The following is a 22,091-nucleotide window of genomic DNA, read 5'->3' as shown; positions in this document are numbered from 1 at the left end:
GCTCTATTATTTAAGTGGGCCTGCGGCTTGCGCATCAGACCTTTCAGATGTTTTAAATATTATTTTTCCATTTAATTATTTATTTTCCATATAAATAAATAAAATACACCGAAGTTCATAATTGTAAGCTAAGAAAACGGGAAGAATTTCAAGGAATACAAATATCTTTGCAAGGTACGACACATACATTTTTTTCAATGAAACAAAATATGGAATGTTTATTTTGATTAATTTCTAAGGGGTTTGCTGGAGCTCTGTTTGCAATGGAGTAAAACTGCAGCTGTAGTAAAAGACAACATCCTAAAAGTCAGTAGTAAGTGTTCACTTAAGAGCCAAAGTATTTAGCTCTAGTTCAAATAAAAGTGAAAATACACCTTGCTTAATTTTAAAATATCTTGTAAAATTAGAATGAATCCATTTTAACGATAGTGAAACATGCTTCGTTCTGATTGGATACCTGTCTCAACGAAACCAAGGCAACAGCAGAAAGGGGAGGGTCAAGGCAGCTGACAGCATAAAGAAAACTTTGTTAGCGCGTTGCTAACAAATTTGTCTGTTCAGCGATGTAAATAATGGGAGGCAGCACTTCGAAAATCCCATAAAAGTAAGCGTCGTTACTCCTGTTTTTCTCGGATAATTGTAATGGTTAAATTAGCTGTTGAATTTGGTTATTTTGTTTCACTAGCAAGACGGTAAACCCTGTTTAGGCAGCTGCTAGCTAATGATAACCCAAGCTAATAGTATTTTTTTTATTCTGACCACGTCGGAAAATCATCAGCTTGACACTCGCTTTGTTTGCCTAATTACACGAGCATATCGTATACTTATTTCATGAAGCTGGAGGGGTTTACCGAATGAGGCTAACATTCAAATACAGCTTCCTCTTTTCAATTATTTCTTTCTGTTTCTCCAGAACACAGAGAAACCTCCACAACATGGGACTTCTCTTTTTAAAACGCTGATATCCTTTCTTTTTGTAGGTCACATTTTATTTAAGTGTGAGGCTAATCGTTTACTGGGATTCTTGTTACGCAGGATGGACTGTGCTGCAGATGACAGGGAGCTGTGCCAATGGTCCAGTTCGGTATGCATAAAGCACAACTTCTTTTGATACCTGTGACGGAAGGGACATTCATTGAGCTCTTTAGTCAATGTGTATTTTTTATTATTTTTTTAATTAATTGGATATACAAACTAGTGCTAATATAAAATATGTCTAGATGCTGACTGGCAGCAGGAGTGCTCTGAAGGCACGAGTTCAACAATTTGTGGAAGAGAGGATGCAAACCACGATGGTAAGAATTACTGAATAATAGTTAACTGATAACATTTTTCATTGCAGTTTGCTTCTTATTTCGCTTGTTCTGTGCATGCCAGAACCGCTGTGCCTAAAATGCCAACTTATTGCTTTATTTTCTGTGGTCTTGATGTTTACACCGGTAAAGAATCAACCAGTGTTTAATCTAACCTTACTGATTTAAAATCTTATTGTTAGCTTGGATTATTTATTGCATCATTTCTTCTGTACGTCCAGCTAACAGGTGTACTGATCGGAGCAGCAGTCGCTGTGGTACTGATTGGGATTGTGGTGCTCTTCTATTACAGAAAAATCAAGCTTGCTCGTAAGTCTTCCAAACTCATCCTAAATTACGTATTGTTCAAATAAATATTTGATTTTATATCCCCCACAAAAGGAGCTGTAATGTAATCGTATCTCCATTTTACGTTTTCACAAAGGTGAGCAGCAGCCTGGTGTGCCCCAGTATCGTTTCCGAAAACGAGATAAAGTGCTTTTCTATGGAAGGAAGATAATGCGAAAGGTTTTTTTTTCTATTTACATTTTTGTTGGCATGTCTGAAAACAGATATTTACATTTTGCTAGATTATGGTTTTCTAATTGACTTAGGTCTTGGGTTACTTTTCAATTTTTTTTCTTCTTAATTTAATTACTGTACATGTCACTGTGAACCCGGTGTTTGTGTGACACAGCGAGTGGGTCACTGTAGAAATAGAGAAGCAATGTAAGCCAAAAGAAAACCAAATTTTGATCTCTATATTTAGACAATTCATTTTTCAAGCTTTTCAGTAATTTGGTGTATGCCTCAAAGAACAACAAACTTGAATGTGTTCCCTTTGTCTTCTCTGCTCAAGGTTCAAACACTGTCCTCTACTCCTCCCCCCTCCTTATCCTCAGTGTCAAAGCAACCACAGCGCATACGCAAAAGAACCAAAGTTCTGAGCATAGCTCGCAGGTTCGTGACATTTTTACGTTATTTACAGTGGAAATAACATTTCAGTTCTCGCTCTTAAATCAGTTTCTCTGTTCTAACAGAATCTTGAGGATCCGTAAAGACCCACCCACTCTGCAGCATAAGGAACCTCCTCCATCTTTGCTCGAGGCTGATCTAACAGAGTTTGATGTGCAGAGTTCAAATCTTCCTTCAGAGGTTCTCTATATGCTAAAAAATGTTAGGTAAACAGTTTTTCAACATCTTTGCTGATAAAATGTTGTCTCCCTATTAGACGGTACAATAATATTTGTTGTGTCAAACTTCTTATAGAGTCTTGGGTCACTTTGAGAAACCTCTGTTCCTGGAGTTGTGCCGCCACATGGTGTTTGTTGAGCTTCAAGAAGGGGAAGTGCTTTTCAGACCAGGAGATGACGATGACAGTATATATGTGGTCCAGGACGGTCGACTTGAGCTCTGTGTTCAAGAAAATGTATGTCAGCAACAACTATAAATAGATCTTTTTAAAAAAATATATTCATAGATAAAGTGGTTTCAAGTTGGGTTTCAGTAGTCCAGTCATTTGTTTTCTTATGTGCAACATATGTCGCTCTACAAACAACTGTCAGATTGCAATATTGTGTTTAAATGTTAATTTAAAAATGACTGGGAACATTTAATAAATATGAACAGCAGAGGGCACTAAAGTAACATCTAAATACACTATATGAATTATAGGATATTTTGAAATGTAGTTTTTTAATTTTTTTGATGGCATATTCAAACAGACATTGAACAAATACTCAGTTTTATGGATGCTTTTACTTTTAAAGGATGGCACAGAGCCAGTAGTGAAGGATGTTCACCCTGGAGACAGTGTCCACAGCCTGCTCAGCATTCTGGACATCATCACTGTGAGCTCTTATTTATTTATTCTCTCATCTTACGTTTGTTTGGTTTCTGTGCTCATTGGTGCGCTCATCTGACTGTATCAGTTCAATTAAATCACCCACATTCCTTTGAGTAAACTAATAAATGTAAGTATCGAGTTGAATAGTTTTATTTCCATTTTATTATCTCAACATGTTTACTTTACACCTCCTAATTATATGAAATGTTTGATTATAACTCAATATCCAGATTATCTATTTAAAAATAAAGATTTAAGACTATAAAACATACAATGGATATTAAAATGAGAGAATCAGGCTGCAAAAAATAAGCGTTCACAGTTTTATAATGAAACTATATAATGACTGTAAACATAAAGAAACATTTTCATGGTATATTCTGTTTAAATATTGTCCCTGACAAAAGTACATATCCTTCATGAAGTTATCCACCTTTTCCTGGTCAACCTTTGATCCTAAGAGTTTTCTATAATTTATTATTATTATTTTTTTAATTCACAGGTGCATATTATATAATAGGCAAACACAAAAAAACAGCAGTAAAACTAAAATGCAGTGAAGTTTGTGATTGTAACGTTAAGAGACGTTTGAGGGGAATTAATATATTTGCATGGCTCTGTGTATAGATATAATTACATGAGAAGTTATTTCAATTTTTGTGTAGTTACCCACTCCATAAGCAGTTTTTGAAATGTAGTTCACGTTTAACATTGATGTGTATCAGAATAAGCTTTTATTAGACCTACAGGAAAAAATTCAGGTACATCCAGAGATGGAATAGTGTATAGTAATGATAAACATAAAATAGTAGAAAAGTAGCAGGTGTTGGTTATTCGCTTCTATCTTCAGAGTTTTTGTTGTAGTTGAATTTGTCTTCTCTCTTATTTCCAGGGTTATCCAGCTCCGTATAAGACTGTATCAGCACGAGCTGCAACTCGCTCCACCATCTTGCGCTTATCTGCTTCAGCCTTTGAGTCAGTTTTTAAGAAATACCCTGAGACACTTGTTCGTGTCATTCAGGTATAAAAAGTATAACAATAAATTTGGAATGTAAATAAATTTCCATAAATTAGAAGTAATTACAAACTTGTGAAGAACATTTATTGCTCTGTTTAATTATTCTTGACTTGGATTTGCAGATAATCATGGTGCGACTTCAAAGAGTGACCTTTCTGGCGTTGCATAACTATCTGGGCCTAACAACCGAGCTCTTCAATCCGGTAGGAGGGAAATTAATTGGTGCACGCATATTTGTGTATTTACACAGAGTCACGCTGAGAGGCTCATGCTGAATACCTAAGCTTGGCGTTTGATCAAATTACACATAACAAACATTAGAAAAGCATTTGCACACTAGATCACACACAGGGAAGCTACTTTTACAGATCATTAAGCACAGTTTCACAACTTCGTCATTCCTCCTGGTCAGGAAAATGTGAATAAAAATGAATGCAACTGTTTCACAAAAAATGGGTGTCACTGACAATCTGGTGGTTTATTGACTTTATTGCCATCTGATAATTTCTGTAGTATGCACAAAGCCAAAAACCTTCCCAATCATTTTCTTCAAAATCACTTTTTTTTAATGTTAGGTGCACTCATTTGTGAATGGAATCTGCTCTTGGAGCTTACAATTGTCTGTGCTTCTAAAGATTAAAAACCTGAACTTATTTCTTGTATCTCTACTTTGGCAGGAGAGTCAGGCTGTGCCATTGTCCAATATAAACAGTGTGATGTCTGAGTTCAATTCTGGAAAAACGGCTCGTCGTTATCATTTCCAGGATGAGTGTCCAGCTATGACCAGTGAGACCACTTCAGAACCAGGTATAATGGTCTTACACATGCACACATTTAAAATTAAGCTTTAAGTTTTTCATATTTGACCTGTTACTCGTACTATTTACCATTTCTAAAGATGGTGTTAAGGATAGTCCTCTAAACAGCAGTAGGAGGTCGCGATCTGTCTCTGCACCCACTGATTGTGGAGGTGGGTCACTCACTTTATTATTTTTTTTCTGTCCTTCACATTCTTTTTCAGAGGAATTGTGATTGTAAAATATCTTCTTTGGTATGTTGCACGACAGGAAATGACCTTAACATGGCTTGTGAAAGAGCTCGTGTCACAATAGAAGAGGCTCCATCCAGTCCTCTTACTCAGAAAGTAAGACTTTACGGTTTAACTTCTCATTTATGTTTGAGCTAATGTTTCTCTGACAGGAGAAGCTTGGTGCGATATTAACCAGAAAGCTGCTATACCTCACAACTCTACAGCTGTTATTGTCTGATTTAAATTACTTTCTTGTGTCTGGCTTTGTAGTTTTCTCTAAAGAAGAATGTGACGATGCAGCAAACTCCTTCTGAAGTGTTCCACTACACTGACAGCGGAGGGCAGTCTGATGCCAGTAACATTGGTAAAAGCAGCACTGTCCTCCAGGCTGCTAAGAAAGACTTCCTGGGAGTCATCCAGCTGCAGGTAACTGTATCAATACAAATACATCTCAATAAATGGGAATCTCATATGAGCCCTTTCTGAGATGAAATATTCTTTTTTTTTTATTATTTCTTTTTTATGCTGTTGTAATGAAGGTGTTAATTTATTTATTTTTTGTAGGACCCCAGTTTACTTGATGGGAGAGTGACCCTTCACCATGTCAAGGCTGGTTCTGTTGTAGCTCGTCAAGGAGACCAGGTTAGAGAAAACCTTTACACAGCTTTTTTTAATACAAATTTGTATGACTGTTCTCAATTTCTGTTCATTGTCTGTTAGCTGAGTTGTTTTTAGTTATTGTTAGTTAGACTTATCACAGGAAGTAATAAAATGTCTAACAATGCTGTTTGCCAAGACATCTTAGCTTTTGAAAAGACACATTTTCTCTAAATGATGCTGCATTTGAAATAGAATCCCATTGGTTGATTTAAATCCAAATCCATTTTATTTATAAAGAATATTAAAAATATCTTTATTTTAACCAAAGTGCTATGCAGACCAAACCAAATAAAAGCGATAATAAAACATACTGTAAAGATAGTTTTAATATCACAATAAACCAACTCGTACTGTGAAAGAGGCCTCTGAAAACAGATTTTGTTAAGAGAGGTGAGATATTTGCAAGTTGAGCAGCACAGTTGAAGTTTGTGACTCCTCCTGTTTCTGGTTCTTATTGGGCGTTTTGTGTGATCAGATTGGTGACCAGGATGAGGAGGAATTGCCAGGCTGCTGTGGTTGTGTACAAATGCCCTGCACACTACTAATTGAGCTGTTTGTTGAATTAAAAAAACGTTTGTTCGTTCTCCAATCATCCAACCTAATAAACTCCACCAAATACAAGTTAATATCAGAAGAAGTTATTTGGCAGAAGTAGAAAGGATTTGCAAGGTATTTATTTGTTTTATGGCACAGCCCACATGTTCAACTTTACTGCTCAAACAAATCTTTACCCTCCCTTCTTTTTTTAATCAATGTGGCACCATTTAAAATGCATAAACAAGCTTTCCAAGACTTGGTTCAAAGTAGCACTCTTGCAACAAATTATTCTGCTTTTCTTTTTTTGTGTTAAATTTATGTAACATACCATTTTTTGCAAGATTTTTTTGTACATATTTGTATGTACATATTCATTAATTTGTGCTACCAATCTGCCTTGTGATACTTTCATGTTGTCTTCTGCTCAAAGTGCAGAAGACAACATACAGTTGATACTTAAACAAGCATCAGGCAGATTTTTTTTTTTTTTTGCTGTCAAATAAACACCCAACTCTCAAACTTTAAAATTTTCCCTCAGTTGACTCGTTCCTGTTTGTTTTCTAGGAAGTGAGCATCCAGTTTGTGATCTCCGGCCTCCTTCATGTTTATCAGAGGATGATTGATCGTGAAGAAGAAACTCGTTTGTTTGTGACGCATCCTGGAGAGCTTGTGGGTCAACTCGCTGTGTTGACCGGAGAGCCTCTCATATTTACGGTTCGAGCCCAGCGAGACTGCAGCTTCCTCTCCATTTCCAAAAACCACTTCTACGAGTCAGTCCTGTTTACGATCATTCTAACATGTTCTCGTTTTGTGTTAAAGATCGTAACTTAATAGCATGCTTTAATTTCTTCATTTCTGTTTCTTTAATTCTTTAGGATAATGCGTGTTGAGCCAAAAGTAGTTCTGAATGTTGCTCACACCGTCTCCAGGCGGATGTCGTCTTTTATCAGACAGATAGACTTTGCCCTTGATTGGATGGCTGTGGAGGCTGGCAGAGCTGTTTACAGGTTTTTGTCATCAAATCTTTGTCATTTTTATGAACATTGTCTACATTAATAAATGGACAAAGATCAACAGCCCAAAAAAGGACGTTAATAATTGAGCATATTCAACTAAATAAGATTTATTTAACTAAATTAAAGCTGTTTAATTTACTTTTTCTAGGCAAGGGGAAAAATCAGATAGCACGTTTATAGTGCTGAGTGGTCGACTACGCTCGGTGATCAGGAAGGACGACGGCAAAAAGGAGCTGATAGGAGAGTATGGCCGTGGTGACCTGATTGGAGTGGTAAGACATGAAGCAGAAAATATTTATTTATTTATTTTATGTGGAAAATCAGAAAAAAAGGAAAGTTTTTCTTTGTGAGTTTTCTCAATTTTATTTTGAAAAAAATGCTAATATGTACAGTGACTAGGTGTTTACTGTGAGACAGCTGCAGCAGAGAGTAGCATTTTAGGGTTGCCAAATCTCCATAACAGCTAGTAGAGGGTCACAAAACTTTCCAAGGACCACAAATGGCCCAAGGGCCTCACTTTGGACACACTAAATACTGTAACACTGATGTTTACTTCAATATTGCTTGCCAATGTGCTAAATAAATGTGGGGGAAAAAGCTGTTTCAAACAAAATTTACATTTAGTTTATTAAATTAATTAAAAAAAAAAGTCAATTAGAAAAAAAATCCATTTTATTAAAAATGCATCTAAAAATATTGATTCATACCATTTTCAATAATCAGTAATCAAACCATTTTTGTCTTAGCTGTGCAATGTTTTACACATTGAAGTTTTATTCTCTCCAGATTCAAGTTTAGCTTCTTATGGCTATGGTTAAAGGCCATGCTGTTTATAGTTTTACACCTGGGCTACTTTTTCAAAGCTAAACCTCTTAGTTACCCTCACCTGCCCTCCCACTTGCTGTGGTGACGGGTTTCTGCCACAATGCTTCTAATAATGCCTGGGCTGATGGATGCTATGGTTACTGCTACTTGGAGGAGGAAAGCTGTCATTGCAGCTGTTGTGGTGGTGAAAATAAGGATGCTATGGAGGTGTCTAGCACTCAAAGAAACATTTAGCCTCAGTGTATTGACGTCAGCTCTTCTTAATGAAATGAAGACAACTCATTTACAGCTCCTTTTTTCACTTGTGATTTTTGCTTCACACTGCTATTACAGGACTCATAAACAGTGAACGAGTGTGTAAAGTATAACTGATTTATATCTTGAAGGACCTGAATAATGCAGTTTTTATTTTTCATAATAATTGAATAATTTCCTGCACTCTTAATGCAATTTCTGTGGTTTGCTTTGGTCTAAATGCTGCAAGGATAAAGTGCTTCGGCACCCCCTTAACTTGCTTAAGTGAGTTATAGACCTTAGCTCAAATAGGCTACCTGCCCACGCCTCTTATAGATTTGAAGAGGGTTCAAGCTCTGGGCAAACCGAAAGCGTACACTAAAGCACACCAAGACATTTTATTAGCAGTGACATTTTTGTGAAGACAGAGTCATTATTGTTGCACCAAACAAGCAGTGCTTGGTTGACCTAAGTGGAGAGCTTTTCTCTGCTAATGTGAAAGTAAGGAAGTGTATGATTCACAGGATGCTCCACAGTTATGAGTAAAAAATGCTCAAAAACCCTTGAAGCATTTAGCTTTAATTAAATTGCATAATCTGACTCTGAAACATTTGCTACTCTCCAACAGTGAGTTTTGCATTCCTTACTGCAAGTAGTGCAAAAACGAACCTCGTTTCTCAGTTCAAGTTGTTTTTAGATTTTTATACTCTGTAGTGATCAGTTTTGGAGAGAAACATTTCCTTCACTTGAAGATCAAAGTACTTTGCCTGACTTGAATGACAAGTTCTCTGGTGTTTGCCACTTTGAAAAGTCAGCGTGAGTAATGAACCTCTATACTACACCATATTTACACCATTCCAAACACTAATCGTCTTTGAAAAAGATAAGACATAGCAAACAGCAGTTGTGACATAGTTTGTGGGGATTTGGTATAAAGCAACAAATGTCTCTACAGGTGGAGGCCTTGACCCACCAGAACCGAGCCACGACTGTCCACGCTGTTCGAGATTCAGAACTGGCCAAGTTACCAGAGGGGGCGCTCAACTCCATCAAGAGGAGGTTCCCACAGGTACTCATGATCTAAACTACTACATGTGCAAGTTCAGTGTTTTCCTGATGGTTATAAAACATTTTGATCTCATAGGTCGTCACAAGGTTGATCCATTTGTTGGGTCAAAAGATTCTTCAGCAGGTCAATGTTCCTCTTTCAGGTGTGTGCTTGGTTTATGATGTTACTTTCTCATAATGTTACAATACACCAATGGTGATGCTGATTGTTTAGTTGCTTAGATATTGAGTTTTGTCAATGCTTTTTTTCTTTTATTTAATTGAGGGACGTGCCTAAAATTTAACGATTTGTTCAGCTCGTAGCTTGGCACTCCACACTCCAGGGAGCAAGTGGGATGCGGGGAATCAAGCCTCCAACCTCTCTACTGTCACAGTCCTGCCTGTATCAGAAGAGGTGCCTTTGACTACATTCACCCTGGAGCTGCAGCATGCCCTCATTGCTGTAGGTAAGACAACGGTCACACCGACATGATGCTTTCATTTTACTCGTATGTCATTACAGGTAAGTGTCCTTCCAAAGTATTAAAATTAAGCCGTGCCATCTATTGTTATTACTTGTTGATAAATTGAAATTAAAGAGAAAAGGGGAAGACATAAAGTCAGTCTTTTTGGAAAGAAAATCTTTCACTTGAATCAGAAAACTGTTGTGATAAATCTTGTTATGTGAAGATAACAAAAAAGAAAAGAAAACAGGTGGCTGTTTCGCCAAGGAGATTTCCAGTATACGGTATATAACAAAGCCTTAGGAACACGATTAGTTAGGATTACTGACAATGGACTGTTAATGACTTTTAACCACTTACACTGGTTTGAGCTGCGTCTGAGCATGTTAAGACAGATTTGTTTTGGTGACTCCATTGCTTTGTATGCAACATGTAGCTAAACTATTTTAATAGTTTAAAGTTTTCAACTTTTAAGTCTTTGAAGAAAAAAATTAAATGGACACACATGTGTATAGTTAATGTAAAAATTGTGAATTGCTTAACATATCAATTAGGAAAAATGCAAAAAGAATTAAAGCTGCGATTAACCTGTTACATAAATGTGCAAACTCTTAAGATAAACGTTTAAATAATTCAGTCGTTTTAAATTAATCTGATTCACCTGATAGATCAGAAGAACCTTTGTGAGATACTCGGGTTGAATATTGCCACGATGAGATGCAGCATGCTGATTCTCTTCTCCCAAAGAAACATGAACAAGGTCATGGAAAAGATTCAGTTTGAACAGGGGGCCTGTAGTCTTCTGGGATCTACTGTAGAAGTTGCTTTGAGAAGACATTTATTGGGTAAATGTAATCTGATCTCATGCAGGACCCACTCTTCTGCTAACAAGTGACATTATCAAGCAGAGGCTTGGAGCTGCAGCACTGGATAGGTATGTTAATATCAAAACTAAAGTTTGAGAGTTTCATATTTACATTTGTAAAATCTTAGGTTTTTCCAGAACATGTGTCAGATATATTTCCTTTGGTACTGCTGTTGTTCTTTTAATTATGTTTAAACTTGTTTTATTGATACCAGAGGCAAAAAAAAATATATATATCTACTGTATCCTTTATTTATGGACTTATTTTGTCTTTAGTGTCCATGAGTACCGACTTTCCAGCTGGCTGGGCCAACAAGAAGACATACATCGCATAGTTCTGTACCAAACCGACTACACATTGACCCCGTGGACTCAGCGGTGCATCCGTCAGGCTGACTGCATCATCATTGTGGGACTTGGGGAGCAAGACCCTGCTGTTGGGGAGGTGAGATGGAAAGACTTGACTGCAAAAGATGGAGGTCAGACTGATGCATGCAAAAAGTGTTTTTAATAGCTTTTTTTAAATAATTATCTGTATTCCAGTGTAATGTCTGTTTTGTAATTGTTTTTCCAACAAGAGCAACTTCAAAATAGTAATTTGTAATTAGAGTGAAATCATCTTATTGCCTACTTTAATAGTTATCCAGTCAGAACTGAACCTTTCACACTCAACATCTTACCATTCATAAGTTAAAGTTGTCTGAGCTCCACTGATGGAGAACATTGTGTTCAAATTGTAACTAATTTTGTCAACATAATCTGCACCTCAGAATTATTCATCTGACTTTGTTTTTGCAAGCAGTGCGCTAAAGAATCAAAGTTGTTTGAGTGTAAAGGTTGGTTATACTAAGTCTTAGTTCTAGAAGTGCTCAGTGCTCTAGATTTTTGGTAGCAGCTTTACTTTGCATATGTTTTTTTTATTTATTTATCTGCGAGTAGATATTTTAAAATAGTAGTAACACAACTTGTCAAAGGACAGTTTAGGACAGCTTCTCCCCCTCAGTTTTGCTTCATGTCATCTTTTGAAATTTTCTGGATTTATATATATAAAAAAATCTTTATATAACAATTACCTCTACCATCGATGTCTGTCTAATGTAATATGAAGGCCACTTCTGATCATTATTCAGTCCAATCAGGTTGTGGTCTTCTTGTTTAACCATTGTAATGGCTGAATCGGCTCAGGATGACTTGTGTTTAACCCATAACCCTTTGAGAAATGAGCAAAGATTGGATGGATGCTGTGAAAGAGAGTCAATGTTTTAAAATGTAGGACTGACGGAAGAGAGGTAATCTCTAAAGGGGAGCAGAAAAAAAGAATGTGCCCCTGCTAACCAGGAAATTGAAGCAGAAATTGAAAGATGGATCAATATTTATCCAAATTCAGAGAGTCATATCTTTGGCTTGGTTTTTATCTGTGGGGGCAAACACCTTCTCTATAAAATAAAAAAAATAAAAAATCACATCCTGATCTTAACACTATCTTCAGCAGAGGCAGAAGGGGGTAATTTGCTAATAATCTGATCGGGCTATTATCTTGTTTTCTTTAATCAAAGTGTTCATTAAGGAGTTGATTAGATAAAGGGAAAAATCACATGGTGGGCAGCATGCTTTTTAAATTTGCTGGGGCATTAAATGTTTTTAAAAAAAGTCAGTCATAACGTGTGGTTTTGGGCTGATGTAGGAAACTGCAGTATCTAAGGATTACCTGTTACAGATCGATCATATAGATTCATTCTTTTTGACAATTTACCAGCAGAAATGCTACTTCTGCCTGTTTATGTCCAAGTTTTCAGAACTTTTTTTTCATCAAGTGTTTGTCCATCTGTGCCGACATCACACAGGAAAAAGTGTCAAATGTAAAATGTTCTGAAACATCTGTTCGCAATGGCTCTCTCCCTCCCTCAGCTGGAGCGCATGTTAGAAGGAAGTGCAGTGCGGGCCCAGAAGCAGCTGGTGTTGTTGCACCGAGAAGATGGCCCTCCTCCCCAAGGAACTGTGAACTGGCTGAACATGCGAAGCTGGATCTCCAGGCACCTCCACCTCTCCTGTCCCAGAAGGGTCTTCTCTAAGAGGAGCCTCCCCAAGCTGGTTGGAATATTTCATCTATCGGAGCATCTTGCGTAATCTAATTTGGCCCAGCTGCGCTTCAGTGCTCTCAGTCTACATTATCGTCATCGTTTATTCACTCATTTCTCTTAACTTTCGCGTCTTTGCTGTTTTTGCAGTTGGAGTTGTACCAGCGTGTGTTTGAGAAGCCTGCAGACCGTCACTCTGACTTCTCCCGTCTGGCTCGTGTTCTCACGGGTAATGCCATCGCTCTTGTCCTCGGAGGGGGAGGGGCCAGGTAAACTAGTTCCTCAACCAGTCTTTTTACCCAACACGTGGCAGTCAATGTCCTGTTTCATCTTCTCCATCTCCTAATCAGGGGTTGCTCCCAAGTGGGGATCATGAGAGCGCTATGTGAGGCCGGCATCCCGGTGGACCTGATCGGTGGGACTTCGATTGGAGCGCTGATGGGGGCTTTGTATGCTGAGGAGCGCAGCCTCAGCCGCATGAGGATTAGAGCCAGAGAATGGGCAATGGTGAGACCGATCTACATAAGCCAGGCTTCATCAGTCATACAATAATATTTAACACTGTATATAGGATTCCTGTATTATAGTATAATTTTTTTTCACTGCTAAACTGCTGGTCACATTTATTGGCACCTCTGGTAAAGATTTCATTTGAATAAATTTAAAAAAGCAGTTCAGACTCCCTGCTGGTCCAGCTATTTTTACCTTTGTTCTTATTACTTCGTACATTGATTTACATGATGAGCTTTTTCATGCATCTGGGGTTCCATGAAACCTTTTTCCATGACTTTATATTCAAATTGTACTTTAGATGCAAATAAACATATAGAAGAGACATATTCAACATCAGCCACCTGTGTTTTTCTTCTGTTAGTGCAATAAATATCGACTCATTTACCAACATTCTGCTCACTGTTTATAGCGTATTACTATTTTTAACAAGGCAGCTGATGCATAGCAGTCAAGCGATTAATTCAGTGCTTTAAAGAAACATGGTCATATTTATACTATTTTGTAACAGGAGCTTTTTTTCTTATTTTGTGCAAGCACAACATCAAAAACCTCAATCGTTTTAAGTGTTTCAAGAACTTTTGTAATTACCAGCTGTTGCAGTAAGATGTTGTTCAAGGCTCTTAGACTTTTTAAAATGATCTTTGCTGCAGGTGTGACTGATAGTGTTTAAACCTTTTGTTCAGATAACTAGTATATTTGAACTTAGGAGGACAATTTCGTTGACTCAGGTTGTTCAAATTAACCGATTAAAGTAGCATACAAGAAATCTGAGGAAAGTTTTTACTCCCTGCTAATGTGAACTGAAAATCCCTCACTCTTTAAGATATATTTTTTTAAACATTTCATCTAATCCTAGAGACAGCAGACTGCAGGCAAGGTTTCAAAGACAGTTTTTATTCCTGACCTTTTTTTTATGTGTTTTCATATAATCTAGATGTGTGTTTTGCTAAAAAGCAGTGGCAATCTTGGGTGTTAAAAAGAAAATTTTCAAAAAGATGGTTTGTAAAGTAGTGAGTTAAAAAAGGAAAACATTTCCTTGTGGCAAGACAAATACTGTCATTACTTAATAAAAATATGTCTTTTGCTCTTTTTCCAAAAGGAAATGACCTCAACATTTAAGAAGGTTTGGGATTTCACGTATCCTATGTCCTCCATGTTTACTGGTGCTGGCTTCAACTCCAGCATCAGTAAAGTGTTTGAAAGCAAACAGATTGAGGTGAGCTAGAAAAAGGAAATATATATCTTATAAGTTATTTTATACTGTTCTGATTATTATTATTGTTTTTTTTTTAAATGCAGGACCTTTGGATCCCATATTTTAATATTACTACTGACATTAGTGCTTCAGCCATGAGAGTACATACTGATGGCAAGTATTGAATTTGTGTGTTTGATTCTCTCTCCTTTTCTCTTCTTTTTTTATTGATTTGTTAGGTCTTCTTTGCTTGGAGATTTATCCAGATCAAAAGTTCAGAAAATGGTTCTTCATTCAGCAATGCCTACAAAGGAGGCTTAATCTGTATTTACTTAAAAACATTATATCCAACTCGAGTTTAGTGGCTTTTGCTTTAAACACAGTTTGTGGCCAGCACAATTACCAGCATCCCTACATTATTGCTATGCAATAATGTTTTATTTGTCATAGTTTCACTTGATTTTCTAAATATATTTTATTTGTTTAATTGTAGATTTGATGAAGTGTCGGGAAGTTTTAGCTTTTCTTGATTTAAGATCATCGGACATCGGTCTGGTTTACAAATTATAATTTCCAAGATGCTCTTATTAAGTGAATTTATTTTCAGGGAATACTTAATATTGAGGCTTTTTGCACATGTTTACTAGTCAATAAATTCATATCCAATATCCTGTTTGCTGTTTTAGGTTCTCTGTGGCGGTACGTTCGAGCCAGCATGTCTCTCTCAGGATATCTGCCCCCTCTCTGTGACCCCAAAGACGGACACCTGCTGATGGACGGGGGCTACATCAACAACCTCCCTGGTTTGTTAAGCTCACCCTCTCAGAACATATTACAAATGTTCTTTCTGTACCGCAAGATGTGTTTCTTATATGTGTTGGGCTACCTTCAATTTTCCCAGCTGATGTGGCGCGCTCCATGGGGGCCAAGGTGGTTATAGCTATTGACGTGGGCAGCCGGGATGAAACCAACCTCACTAATTACGGGGATTCGCTCTCAGGCTGGTGGGTGCTATGGAAACGGCTGAACCCCCTCGCAGAGAAAGTGAAGGTGATGAATTGATTAATAAATAAAAACCCAACAAACGGTGGGAAGTGGTTCCCAAGAAATAAACCAAATCTATGAATAACAATGAAGATATTTATGGAGCTGGGTTGTTTTCGTTTGAGCTGTAAGTTGATTTCAACAGGTGTTGAACATGGCAGAGATTCAGACCCGGCTGGCTTACGTATGCTGCGTGAGGCACCTGGAGTCCGTTAAAAGCAGCGACTATTGCGAGTACATCAGGCCGCCAATTGACAGATATCGGACTCTGGAGTTTGGCAAGTTCGATGAGATAGCTGTAAGTTTGAGACACACTTGGCTTTTTGTTCAATCTAACACTTTAATGGTTATGGATTGTAAAATCTAGTTTCTTTTCAATCCTAAGATTGCCCTGTGGGTTTTTATGATATATTCTTTCAGATCAGTGAACATGTGTGTGTTGCAGGAAGTGGGCTACCAGCATGGCAAAACCGTGTTTGATGTGTGGAGGCGGAGTGGCGTCGTGGAGAAGATGATGAAAGACAGGCACCAAGAGGAGACCTGCAAGACCCAAAACAAAAGCAATGTAAGCATGGGAAGTGATGACTGTGTGGAACACACACTAAATTTGTGATACATTAGTTTTTATTTGGAACAATGGAGGTTAAACTTCTATGTCTTTTCTGCAGCAAAATGAACATTCTATAGTTATATTAGTTTTGCACAAGTAAGAAAACATTCTCTCTCCTTGCTGAAAATTTCTTAAAAATGTTTATTGAAGCATGAAACAATGTTCCCACAATGAATCATGGTGGTGTCTGCATTGTCCTCTTGATATTTCTTTGTTTCATCAAGTATAGATAATCACAATTAAACATTTCAATTAAATAATGTGAAATTTGTTAGATTCAGACAAAAATCATTAATGGAAACCAGTTTCTGACTTAAGTCCCACTCTTGAAGTAAAAATAATCCTCTCTGGATCTGACTTCTGTCAATATTTAGAAAAGGCTACCTCCTTACAAAACAAAATAAGACAGTGACAAATTAACTTTAAAGTGTTGCAGTTCCGTGTGCAATAAAATGAGAGCAGAATTGACATGTTAAATACTACAAAACAGCAGAAAATGTATGCACCTTATTTAAAAATGGAGGCAAGAATGGAACTATTGTTAGGATTTCAGATTTGAACAGTGATGCTGTCTTCTGACCAACTCCCATTTTATTCTTTAAAACAACAGCCTTCCCACACAGACATTTAATGATGTCTTGCTATTTTCAGATTGTCTTGTAGGATGTAACTCAAGAGAAATAATGCACGACTTCCCTTTTAAAAATCATGTTGCCCAGTGTCTGAAATTAAATCAGACCACACTTTTCTTAATTTAGGTCGGTAAGAATTGGCAAAATGCTGAAAGAATGGGACAAATATTTATTTATTTATGTATTCAAAATTAGATGTTTGCATACAGAATGGTGATTGTCTCAAAAAATAACAAAAGAAAGGAAAGCCCAAATCTAGCAAAAATATTCAAACGGTGTTAATATTTTTCTCTCGCTTCACTGTGACATGATTGCAAGAGCTTTTTGCAGACTCCATTGGATTTATATACCACTTTCCTGCTGCACAGACAGATGGAACCTGCAGATGGAGTACAAAGATGAGGGATTACAGTTCTTGTTAACAACAGATGCAGTGATCCATGCATGTTATCTTAAATGAGCTTCTCTGTTCCCCAGTCACTAAAGTCATAGCTGAGAGTTTCTGTTCATTTTATCTTTGGGAAGTTGACTTGTTTTATCTTCCAGTCCTGATCCTTACTTCTGTGCTTTCCAGCAAATACATTTGTATCAATTAGGTATTTCCTGCTTGAACTCCTTTGGATTGAGTTATGACTTAAAGTTGTGCATTATTTTGGTCAGGAAAGCTTTGAGTGACAAATGAGGACTCTGAGCGCAAAACAAAACGGAGATGCATTGTCATCAGGTTGTCGGTCAAATTTATTCCATGCATGACACATTAAACTACCAAAAAATGGCTGAGGGCTATATGACAGTTTGAGGCTTAAAATATCTGGTCCAAAAAAAAAAAAAAAGAAGCTAAACACAATTTCTGCTATTTATGAGTTGAATTTGTGTGTTTTTTTAGGTGGTGACATGTCCCAATGCTTCCTTCACTGACCTTGCAGAAATCGTGTCTCGCATCGAGCCTGTCAAGCCTGCGGTGGTGGATGGTAAAACTTCTGACACATAATTCAACACTGCCACTTTCAGCAACACATCATGATTCTTCTAAAAACGTGTTGACATCTGTCTGGCAGATGGATCTTTTACATCTCTACACTTCTTCTGTTTGTTTGTTTTTTTGTTTTGTTTTTTTAATCCGTTATCTGACATGTTTTGCTGAGACCAAATTAACTGTTGTATCCATTAGAATTGGGTATGCACAGAAAAAATATTTTTTTTATTGTTATGTCTTAATGAGAAAGTAGACACACAGAAGAAAAGAAAAATGTGTTTTGATTCTTCAAATCAGGCATTTTTATACAAAAAAAAAATATATATATCTACATGAGCTGATAAATTCTACTCTTAATCCTCATTGTCTTTTGTTACTATTTGAATTTACATGGTTTTAAACATTTTAAATCAGTTGCATGTTTCTTGTCCTCAGTTCACACAATCTTTTCTTTTTCACCTACAACCTGCTTCCTCCACTGTTTCCCCTCCTCAGAAGAGTCAGACTATCAGACTGACTATGAAGAGGAAGCATTGGAGAGTGCACTTTCTGATGTGGAGATGTATGGTCACTGCGGGGAGCACACCGAAGGGGAGGAGACAGCTGACACGGTGTGGCGTTCTAGTAATGACTCTGGAGCATCCCTTTCTTTAATCACTGTTCTTTTGAAACATGCTTCACGTGCTGAACTGTTTCCTTTAAAATTATAATTTCACTTTCTATTACGCTGTGTACTCATTGTTTCTGCTGAAGTAGTGATGGGTAAATGAGGCGTCAAGAAGCAATTTGAGCCATTGCTAAACTGTATTGATACTGTGTTGATACAGTGTCACTGAATACTGACACCTGTTGGATATTAAAAATCCCTACAGGCAACGTAGTTGACAGACTGATTTGATGACCTAGTCTATACAATAAGATTTAAGTCATTGTATTTTATTGTTTGTTAGATATATGGTATTATGTCATATCTTCAGTTAAATTCAAGCTACATTTAATTTTCTTAGATACAGTCAATAAATAATGTGAACATGCACCATGAAGTGAAAATTTAAGTGTTTGGAATGAGGATGCTTGTGGACAAATTTTAATTAAAAATAAAAAGTTTTTCCAACATTTTGAAATTTAGACTGTTATTGACACAACTTCTCTTGCTGTAGAAAAAAATTAAGTAAACAATACATTTATATGAAATAATTTATAAAAAAGCAGCTGAATAACTTGTAGAGTAGCTGTATACCTAAGTGTATCTGGGACTTCATTCTGATGCCAGGCCCTATAATGCCTCAGCTTTGAGGAGGTGGATTTATTTAAATAAGACGGTTCTGACATTCGTATACAACACTTAATCTGCAGAACATAACATTTTTAACTCTTGCCTTTTACTCTCAGGATGAAGAACGGGAGGAGAAAGGATTCCTCAGCGGGGAGCCTCCGAACATCTCCTTCAGCCCACAAGAGCAGCGGAGGACGCCTACAAATCTGTTTCAAACAAGCCATTAAGAAAACACCCGTCTGAGCAATAGCCAACAGGTCATCCCAATTAATCCACTTTCCTTGGCTGATCTCTCATATTGAGATATAGTTGATGTGAACTCCTTAAAGCTTTATGTGAATCACAGCTGTTCAGTGGAAGATGAAAGGACAAGTGAAGAAACTCGTATTTCTGTGAAATACTCATTACTGAGGCAATGTTAAGAAAAAGGTTGATTCTGTCATGATTGACTATTAGTTTAGCTTTTAGGTTTAAAGTAGTCAGGAAATCACTGTCTATTGTTCTTTTTTTTTTTTCCTGTGCATTACCGCTGTTTACAATGATTATTTAAAGAAAGCGCTCCTCTTTGTGGTCATGTACCAAAATGTAAACCTCAAACACACATTTTAAATCGAGAAGATCTGAGGCATGAAGGAAGACATTTTCTGCCTAATTCTACCTGAAAATATTTGTATTTCCAGGCTAGTAAGAGTGTCTCAAAACATTTAACCCTCCCAGACAATGATGAAGCAGTGGTTTTATGTTGGTTGTTTATTGTTTGTTTAGTTTTTTTAAGGGGTCTGAAACATAAAAAACAAACAAAAAAACAGTACTTCATGGAACCAAATCAATGGAGCTCTACAAGTTTTTAAGTTTAGCTAGTTTCATTCAATTGTAGTTTGGTAGGCACAAGTTATGATGACATTTATTTTCAAACATGAACCAAATTGCACCAAGCTATTTGACTGCTGGATATAATTTGAGTTGACCAAGTAATGTTATATGTTTAGATTATGAAACTCAGAAGTTCAGGCTACTTTAAAGACCAGTTATTTATATTTATATTGTTTCTCTGTTTAAGTTACCTACATTGATTGTTCCTATTTTCATGCTTAACAGTGAAACTTGCATTACAATAAGGATTTGATGTAAATCTAAAATTGTTTCTTCTTGAGGCAGAGTTGCTGTTGTTCGAAAGAAGAAAATAACCACTGCTTAAAATGATAAGTTATTGCTTTATTTCTTTACATTTTATCCCTTCATCATGCAAGGAAAAGTACATAAATGTACATACAGCAGATCAGAGATGTTTCATCTGGAGCTTACCTGACTTAATATAGATAACAATGATTTATACATGGAAGTATTGATTGGGTCACCATAAAAAGTCGGAGCACAAACTGTTCAGGAATTTTGTTATGTTTTGTCAAAACTGATGCATTAACACAGATATATGCTAACTTTAGCACATGACCAAAAATTGTATCAGAAAAGCTGTTCATCCTGTGAATAAGAAAAAGTTTTGACAATTGTTGCCAACATGCACTCCAGGTTTAAGGACACGGGCAGGTGTTGCAAAATGTTATTATGGAAATAAAATACCCAGAAACCTCTGCCTTAACATAAAATGTATGCATTTTCTCCCTGACATATTTTTAACAAAAGGGACACAAATTGCTTTTCAAGTAACACAAACTTAGGAATGCAGCACAAAACAAGCAGTAGACTGTCCAGTGACGGCTATCGGCACAGTTTTGTTATTCCCGACGTACCAGGGACTTGCAGGGGGAATTAATGATGGAGGTCCACTTCAAAGCACGAGTTTCCCCGTTGGCTGCTCAGACAGTTTGTGTTCTGGCGTGAATCTATCAGACATAGCAGCAGACAATGTGACTTTGAAGTTCATCTAATCTGCAGACAGACTATTATAATAATTTGTTTTTACACACATTTTTGATCTTGACATATTTGCTAGGCACCTTCCTAGCCAATATGGACATGTTTAAATACTTGTATAAATACAAAGGTAATGGCCCTTGTATGAACCATAACCATAAGAATTCCAACACTAAGGTAATATCAAACTCGAAAGCATGTTCACGCCAAGTATTATGATTTATTTCACCCCCTGATACTGTACACTACCCTGAAACACACTCTTTAAAGGGGTAATATTCACTACTGGTGCTACCAGTGCCTGCAGCCTTACAAAACAGGACAACCCCTGTTATAAACACTATAGATGTGTTGTGAATATGTGAACACTGGAAAGAAAAAAATGTTGTTGCTGGTTACCAATGAGATGATGATGTTTGCGTTCTTCTTTCTTTTTTCTTTGAAGCCTTGCACAATGACTTGTTGTTTGGCAGGCGGATCAACATTTCACTTCCTTATTAAATGGGTCATTGTAATGAATCAGCTGCTGAAGTAATGAATGGAGCCCTGCCATGAAGTTAATATAAAACGCCTTAGATGACCTATGTGAGGAAAATTACTTATCATGCACTTGTTTTACGCTCTTGTTAATAAAAATGAGATTGTATGAGGATGTTTGTTTACTAACGAGCCTACAGAATATTGTCTATATATTCGTTTTGATTGATCAGATGTTATTAATAAACTTTTTTCTTTTCTCTTTAAGATTTTTTTCTTCCTTTTTTAAGTTTAATATGATAGCATTGTACCTAAGCAGTTTAATTATTTGTAGTATAAAATTGTATTAACCATTGGAAAAAGAAAAAAAGAGCTTTGATTGATGGCTAAAATGATGACTATCTAATGGAGTCTAGTTCTTAGTTTAATTTTATACTTTAAGTCCAAAAGTTCTCTGTAGACAAATTGTTTCTACTGTGAATAGTCTCTACATATGAAACATTATAGACTGAAATGTTATCCCAGTGATTTGTTTGAAAGATATAGCAAGATTTACACAATGGAATAAAAAGATTAATATG

At 36.7% G+C, this 22,091-nt stretch overlaps 1 protein-coding gene across 3 annotated transcripts; it reads left to right on the top strand.

Annotated features, from left to right (window-relative positions):
• The first annotated feature begins 506 nt into the window (after positions 1 to 506).
• pnpla7a (patatin-like phospholipase domain containing 7a) lies at positions 507 to 21,777 on the top strand. Of its 3 annotated transcripts, none has more exons than XM_055040433.1 (36): positions 507 to 604; positions 1,036 to 1,084; positions 1,221 to 1,295; positions 1,535 to 1,622; positions 1,738 to 1,820; positions 2,152 to 2,252; positions 2,333 to 2,473; positions 2,562 to 2,721; positions 3,062 to 3,142; positions 4,031 to 4,159; positions 4,279 to 4,359; positions 4,834 to 4,963; positions 5,055 to 5,126; positions 5,224 to 5,300; positions 5,457 to 5,612; positions 5,751 to 5,828; positions 6,948 to 7,153; positions 7,259 to 7,390; positions 7,548 to 7,671; positions 9,414 to 9,527; positions 9,603 to 9,669; positions 9,823 to 9,972; positions 10,840 to 10,903; positions 11,111 to 11,279; positions 12,743 to 12,925; positions 13,063 to 13,181; positions 13,263 to 13,419; positions 14,525 to 14,641; positions 14,725 to 14,794; positions 15,307 to 15,423; positions 15,522 to 15,670; positions 15,810 to 15,962; positions 16,110 to 16,229; positions 17,793 to 17,877; positions 18,378 to 18,493; positions 19,275 to 21,777. In XM_055040433.1, exons 2-36 carry the CDS (start codon positions 1,037 to 1,039, stop codon positions 19,383 to 19,385), a joined length of 4,023 nt encoding a protein of 1,340 aa, XP_054896408.1. In that variant the 5' UTR covers positions 507 to 604; position 1,036; the 3' UTR covers positions 19,386 to 21,777. The 3 variants fall into 3 exon arrangements, with proteins under 3 accessions (XP_054896408.1, XP_054896409.1, XP_054896410.1); XM_055040434.1 differs by having other exon boundaries at positions 981 to 1,084; XM_055040435.1 differs by lacking the exons at positions 507 to 604; positions 1,036 to 1,084; positions 1,221 to 1,295 and having other exon boundaries at positions 1,537 to 1,622; positions 1,746 to 1,820.
• The last annotated feature ends 314 nt before the right edge of the window (positions 21,778 to 22,091 follow it).

The sequence above is a fragment of the Poeciliopsis prolifica genome, unplaced genomic scaffold, assembly GCF_027474105.1.
Source record: "Poeciliopsis prolifica strain line A6 unplaced genomic scaffold, Auburn_PproV2 SCAFFOLD015, whole genome shotgun sequence".
NCBI classification, from domain to species: Eukaryota; Metazoa; Chordata; class Actinopteri; order Cyprinodontiformes; family Poeciliidae; genus Poeciliopsis; species Poeciliopsis prolifica.
This window is presented reverse-complemented; position numbering and strand designations above follow the sequence as displayed.